Below are 7,500 nucleotides of genomic sequence, written 5' to 3' on the forward strand. Positions count from 1 at the left end.
ACCCATTGAGGGTACATAGAACAACACCACCACCTAGTGTTCATATTATGGCATTACTTTGAATTCAAATTCATTCAATTCGGAATTTTGTACAAGCCTGGTAGCCGGGCCGTGACCTCCTAGTGACGCAACACCTTCAGCGTTGCCACTAGTCAGGTCAAGAGCAATGCAAGTAACAACCATTAGCAAACAACCATTTGCAAACCAAGGGAGGCTGTTTGGGAAATGCCGTTTGGGAAATGTTAATTGTTATGCTCTTGGTCAGACCAAGTCTCGAAGAGATTTGAAAGTCGATGATAATCAGACTACCATGTTAGTAGTGTTGATTAGTCTGTATAGTGTGTCTGTATGTCTGTCTGTATGTATGTATGTATGTATGTACAGTGCCTCCCAAAAGTCTACACACCCCTGTTCAAATTCCAGGTTTTTGTCATGTAAAAAAAATGTCAGAAAGACAAATAATTTCACAACTTTTCCCACTTAAATCTAAATTATTATCCTGCACAATGCAGTTGAAAAACAAACTCAAAGCTTTAAAGGGAAAGAATAGAAAATAAAAAACTTAACATGGTTGCATAATATGCACACCCTTGAACTAATACCTTGTTGCATCACCTTTCCTTCTATTACAGTACTCAGTCTTTTTGTGTAAGACTCTTTCAGCATAGCAAACGTTGATGTGACAATTTTTTCCACCTATCTTTGCAAAAGCACTCCAAATCTGACAGATTGCGAATGCATCTCATCTGCACAGTCCTCAGATCGCACAACAGATGTTCCGTGTCATAAAGATCTGAACTCTGTCTGGTCCATTCCAAAACCTCAATCTTATTCTAATGAAGTATGTGTCTCAGGTAATTGTCGTTCTGAATGATTAAGTTCATCCGCATCATCACCTTTCTCACATGGGGCAGAAGGTTTTGTGCCACTACAATGAACGTCGTGGAACTGTTCATAATTCCTGCCTCCCTGACTTAAGCTCCAGTTACAGCAGAAGAACAACAGTCACATAGCATGCGGCTGCCACCACCATGCTTCACTTTACGCATGGCGTTACCTTGGCAATGTGTTGTTTTTGTGCGAAACATACCCAAAATGTTCAACCAATCCGAGGCCAGACCCACTCGCAGCCGGAAAATGTTGGCGTCCAGCGGGTGGCGCTGGTTTACTAGGCTAATAGTACATAGTTTGTGGCTTGGTAGCATCTTTGTAAGCCTAAGGTATCTTGTGTGCCTGCATTTGTATCTCTGCTACAGATGACCACTCTCGTGTGAAACTGAAGGCAGAGGGAAATCCTTCCAGGACGGACTACATCAATGCCAGCACCATAGTAAGTTCTCTTACTGTAAGCCCGATTTGGACGGGATAAATATTACCTATGGAGGACCACTGGTAATTCGCAATTACGAAAATGAGAAAATGCTTGTTCCCGCACCAGTTACGTTCATTACCAAAGATGTTTATCTGCGTGCCAACCACAACATTCACACTGGATTGTTCACTATACTACATGTGAACTTAAGGAAGAAAAATCTGCACTCACAAACTGCGTCTCATTATTTATTTATATTACCACCATGTCCAAAAAGCAAACGCGTTTCGGCTATCAAGCCTTCATCAGTGCGTGGTTTTTCTTCCTTAAGTTGATACATTTTATCGTGCACCCAAAGACTTTCGTTTTTTCCAAGAAGTTGAGCGGGTCCTTTGCCAAAACTTGAACTATACTACATGTGACCATGTGCTACCTGGATGAATCTGCTAATATCTATGTTGTTGTCGTCTTGGATCGCAGAGAAAAAAAAACAACTATTTTTCTGTTTGCATTGCAAGCAAATTTCCCAGTTCCTGAATGCACAGATTTAATAACCTGGCCCTGTGCGAGCTCACGAAGTGTAACGAAGATGCACGAAGCACTAGGGGTCTCGCGAGAGCCAGGCTACAGATTTAAGGCGTGAGTGCTCAAATTTCCAACATAGTAAGTTCTCCTGAAGACAGGCTGCATCAGTAACAGCACCATAGTGAGTTCTGCTGAGGACAAATTAATGTCAGCACTGCTATATCCCCTTAAGACACGGCATTATAAATAAGCTGTTACTAGAATGGCAATGACCAAGTCATAATGTATTACTAAAGCACTAGGAGTCATAGTAGTGTAGTATTATAGTAGTTCACTTTCTATGTCTATTACAGCGTGCCACGGGAGGTATGGCATGCATTAACCCATTGATGCCTGATGTTGCGTTGCGCAACATTGGCCCTGGCGCCTGGAGCTGCATTACGCAACATTCAGGCTCATGAGATTTGAGACAACTTTATTAAAAATCTCTGTTTGTTTGAGAAGAATGAACACATTCTAATGAAAGATAAGGGTCTTAGCGTTTAAATGCAAATGTGTGCATATTTTTATGTGCTTCAGAAGCTATTTAGGTTTTTATAGACTGAGGGCAGCTTTTCTTAAAAAGGTCTCAGGCATTCAGCACCCTTTTTTGCAGGTGCCTTAGGTGTCAATGGGTTAAGGGGCTGCTTAGATCTTGTAAGGATAGACACTACATCAAATGGCAGCACCACAGCCCTTATGGCCAGAGCAGATTGCATCAATGTTTGCACTTTGTTAGTGTTGTTCAGGCTCCAAAGGACAGACTATATCAATGCTTTCACACCAGCAAGCACTTCAAAGAACTATCTGCGGCTGTATTATGTACCTGTATCATAGCAGCTCCCTGCTTTAGACAGACTTTTCTTTAACAGTTAACAGTCTTTTAACTGTGTGTGTGCGCGTGGGCGTGTGTTTTTTGTCAATTAATGTATGTTTGCCAAGATCTTATCTCCTCACATCAATTAACCATGTTAGCAAATGTTTGCTGCAAACCTGAAGCTAAGAGATATGCCGATGTTTGCCTACATGTCCCCTTGCCTCCATGATGTGATTGTGGATTGGAACACACCGCAGGGAGAACTGAATGATGTCACTTCCTGAACACACAGTGTTCCATAATTGCAAGTCAATATGGCTCCTTCAATAATTTCCTTCAGCCTCCAGCGTCATGCTTAGATGCCCCCCATCCTCCAGGGATTTTACCCATTCAATATCCTGGTTGTAAATTAGTGAGTAGCTTCTGAATTACCGGTCTGTTTTGGCGAGATATTGACTAGAATCATATTCAGTCAATCAAAAATGTACATACACATTTACACATTGCACATAGTTGACTCAAAGTGCTTAGCATTCACACACACGCACCCACACACTTTCACACATTCAGACGCCAGCTCTGCAGGCTGCCATGTAAGGCGCCAATTGTCCGGGGTGTTGTATTGAGATGTCATCAATGACGTCAATCGAGACCTCGGGCAGCACTGGAGGAGAGATATTGATACGTACACCCATCTGTATGCTACACTTACGTAGCAACAGCAGCACAGCACCGAACACCAGCCACCACCCCCCCCCCCTCTCCTCTCATTCGCCTGCCATCTTTTCCCATCACTCAAAACTCCCTGCGGAATCCCTGCTGTCGTCATGGAGACCGCCTCCAGTCCTCACAGATGGACAGCACTGTGGCTGCTGCTGCGTTGCGTTCCGTTTGGGTTCTGGAATCCCCTGGTCCTTTGTCGTTGTCATGGTTACACTGCATTATAGAAGCCTGGTGGTGTGTCTGTCATGGTGGGCAGTGCGGCTGGCTGCTGGCCTTTCAATCCCTAGTGGTCCTGTGGCATATATTTCAAGACTTATTATCGACCGAGGCCACTGTTACCACCATCACACCCACAGTAATGGGTTATGACGCACTTTGACACAACAGTGGTTATTTACCTTTAACCTTGTAAGACACGGCCCCTGTTGTGAATTAGCTGTTACCAGAATGGCAATGACCAAGTGGTAAATGTCATAGTGGTGTAGTACTGAGGTAGTAAAAATGTTTCAGTGATTATTACAGCATTTCACTGATGGATGGATCAGCGTGTGTTAAGCTGCTATGTCTGACTGGCTGCTGCATCTATGTTTATTTACCTTCAAACGTGCTGCATTTTTTTTTTTGACTCGTTAGGACTTAATGGCTTAAACATGGTGTTACGCTGGAGATCCATTAGTCCGGTATGTCAACGGACGCAGCTCGTCGGATTGCATGCCCCAGTGTCTTCGTGTTGCTACTAGAACACGCGTGGCCCGGGAGTTATATACAGGAAGTACTGTATATAAATCTAGATCTCTTGGCGTTTTTATCAATATAGCAAACCAACTGCCCCTGAATTACAGCTCAATGTACTCTTACCGGCCTCAGGACATGTGATTTTTCACACAGCTTGTCCTCTGGTTGCGCTTATGGTCGAAATCGAACTTAATCATTTGAACCCAGCCACCATAAGCACATGCATCATAGTTGTCTGTAGTCTATATTTTTGTATCCAAAAGTGTGATAGCTTTCAAAAATCTACTTGTACGGAGAGAAATACACCTTTGTGATGACCACAGGTATCATGGAACATCTTCGTGCGCTCTACTGTCATTGGGTAACACAGTACAGCTGCCATGGCCGTTAACATGACATTTACATACACTCCAAGGGAGTCCAACATTTTGTTTGTTTGTGTGTGTGTGTGTGTGTGTGTGTGTGTGTGTGTGTGTGTGTGTGTGTGTGTGTGTGTGTGTGTGTGTGTGTGTGTGTGTTTGTGTGTGTGTGTGTGTGTGTGTGAGAGAGAGAGAGAGAGAGAGAGAGAGAGAGAGAGAGAGAGGAGCTGAGAGTATCCATGTTGTTGTGTTGTTTAGCTTTGTATTTGTGTTTCTGTGCGTTTCTCAGATTGAACATGACCCTCGGATGCCTGCCTACATCGCTACCCAAGGACCCCTGTCACACACCATCTCTGACTTCTGGCAGGTCTGTTTGCAAGTGTGTGTGTGTGTGTGTGTGTGTGTGTGTGTGTGTGTGTGTGTGTGTGTGTGTGTGTGTGTGTGTGTGTGTGTGTGTGTGTGTGTGTGTGTGTGTGTGTGTGTTTCGGGCGGCATGCAAGCATGTTTGCAAGTATGTGTGTGTGTGTGTGTGTGTGTGTGTGTGTGTGTGTGTGTGTCTGTGTGTCTGTATGTCTGTGTGTGTGTGTGTGTGTGTGTGTGTGTGTGTGTGTGTGTGTGCTAGTAGTATTTCATAGTTGTTAACCTCAACCATTCCAAGTGTATTGTAGACCCTAGTTTGTTTGTCTAATAAGGTGTGTGTGTGTGTGTGTGTGTGTGTGTGTGTGTGTGTGTGTGTGTGTGTGTGTGTGTGTGTGTGTGTGTGTGTGTGTGTGTGTGTGTGTGTTGACAGATGGTTTGGGAAAATGGCTGCACGGTGATCGTGATGATGACTGCCCTGGTGGAAGATGGAGAGAAGCAGTGTGATCGCTACTGGCCTGATGAGGGATCCTCTCTGTATCACATCTACGAGGTAGTACACACGCACGCACGCACGCACACACGCACGCACACACATACACACCATCGAGTCACACCATCAATACAGTCAAGGTACATAAACATACAGGTACTAGACATCTAATCTTCCCACAAGAAGGAAGTACCTGTGCATTATACAAGTACTTGATACATAATCTATTTTACTATTAGTGACCTTTGCCCTCAGGTGAACCTGGTGTCGGAGCATATCTGGTGTAACGACTTCCTGGTGCGTAGCTTCTACCTAAAGAACGTGCAGACGCAGGAGACCCGCACCCTCACCCAGTTTCACTTCCTCAGCTGGCCCGCGCAGGGGATACCCTCCTCCACACGCCCCCTGCTGGACTTCCGCAGGTACTGTATTTGTTTGCTTGTTTATCTTTTCTACTTTTTTCAGGCCGGTGTTGGTGGTGGGTGCACCAGTTACGTTTGGCACTAAAGTGCTTACCTGCAAATCCACTCGCGTTCATACCAAACTCTGAACTTTTCCGCACGTGAAGGTGTATTACCACCGAAGCTGAAGGTGACACCGAAGCTTTTATAGGCAACTGCATTTTTTTAAACAAAATGTTATCATCTTATTCAGTGCACATGTAAGGGGCTGCTGTAAGAAATGCAGAGTAGTGTATTTACCCACTCAAGGAATCCCCACTTCCATTGGACTTTCGCAGGTACTGAGCAATGGCAGCCATAGATACGGTGCCACACTGGGACAATGAGGAGAGACAATAACATTTCATACAGTATAGTATATATACACTGTATATACTGTATGTATTTTGAAAAGAATGAATACATTTAATGCACATATGAATAGTATCCATGAGAGATGCAGTGATTTATTTACATGTTCAGGGTATCACCTCCTTTGAATTCACACCCCTTCTACAGGTGCAGTACGTGTACAGGTATGTTGCACTCACCAGACAATGGACAGCGTTTGAAGTGAACTTAACACTATTTTTTCCATCAGCAACGGAGGCAGAGATTCTTTAAGTATATAGAGATATGCCAACATAATAGGTTTCTATGGGCACCTAACATGACCAGGTTCCGGTCTGCCTAAAGGGGCGCGTCATAATACTCCTAGCATTGAATAGAACAGTCCTCAGGTCTGCCTAGGTCTGCCTAAAGGGGGATTTCCCCCCAATAATAGAACCCGGAAACAATGGGCCAATGGCACCTCTCTCTCTCTACTCTCTCTGACGGAGATCTATGACTGTCTTCATCCTCCCCTTGCCATGGTAGTGGCTGGTCTCGTTTTATTCTCTCTCACACACACACACACTCTCTCTCTCTCTGTCTCTCTCTGTCTCTCTCTCTCTCTCTCTCTCTCTCTCTCTCTCTCTCTCTCTCTCTCTCTCTCTCTCTCTCTCTCTCTCGCTCTCTCTCTCTCTCCTTTCCCTCACCCTGTTCAGTCACCATCTCTCTCTACCTATGTGTGTGGTGGTAGTGGTATCTCCATGGCCTGTCTCCCTCTCTTTCACCTTTCTCTCCCTCTCTCTCTCCCTCCTTACCTCCCTCCCTTCTTTCTCTCCCCCATGTGTTTGATGGTAGTGGTACTTATCAGGGCCCATGGTATTATTTTCTCTCTCTCTCTCTCTCTCTCTCTCTCTCTCTCTCTCTCTCTCTCTCTCTCTCTCTCTCTCTCTCTCTCTCTCTCTCTCCCCCCTCTCTCTCTCCCTCCCCCTCCCCCCCATCTCTCCCTCCCCGCCCCTCCTTCTCCCTCTCCCTCCCTCCTCTCTCTCCCCCTCTCTCTCCCTCCCCCTCCCCACTATATCTCCCTCCCCTCCCCCTCCCCCCCTCTCTCTCCCTCCTCTCTCCCTCCCTCTCTCTCCCCCATGTGTGTGATGGTAGTGGTACTCCTCAGGGCCCGTGGTATTGCTCAGCTGTCTGTGGCATTTTTGTGGTCTGCAGCTAGTAGTCTGGTTCCAGTTGCATAGTCACAAAAATGAGCACGGACAGCTGGACCTGCAGCAGGGGCCTCGCTACACTGCACTGCAACGCCACCTCCCTCACACCTCCTCCTCTTCTCCTCTTTTCCTCTTTTCCTCTTTTCCTCTTTTCCTCCC

General features: G+C 45.4%; 1 protein-coding gene across 1 annotated transcript in view; it reads left to right on the top strand.

The window, feature by feature from the left end:
• The window catches only part of ptprnb (protein tyrosine phosphatase receptor type Nb), a 71,442-nt gene that overhangs the window by 56,928 nt on the left and 7,014 nt on the right, over nucleotides 1-7,500 (top strand). Inside the window, exons 16-19 of the mRNA XM_063211886.1 lie at nucleotides 1,257-1,330; nucleotides 4,800-4,877; nucleotides 5,301-5,420; nucleotides 5,616-5,782. Coding sequence (XP_063067956.1) covers nucleotides 1,257-1,330; nucleotides 4,800-4,877; nucleotides 5,301-5,420; nucleotides 5,616-5,782 — 439 coding nt within the window. The remainder of the gene's footprint in view (nucleotides 1-1,256; nucleotides 1,331-4,799; nucleotides 4,878-5,300; nucleotides 5,421-5,615; nucleotides 5,783-7,500) is intronic.

Source organism: Engraulis encrasicolus, chromosome 12 (assembly GCF_034702125.1).
Source record: "Engraulis encrasicolus isolate BLACKSEA-1 chromosome 12, IST_EnEncr_1.0, whole genome shotgun sequence".
NCBI lineage: Eukaryota > Metazoa > Chordata > Actinopteri > Clupeiformes > Engraulidae > Engraulis > Engraulis encrasicolus.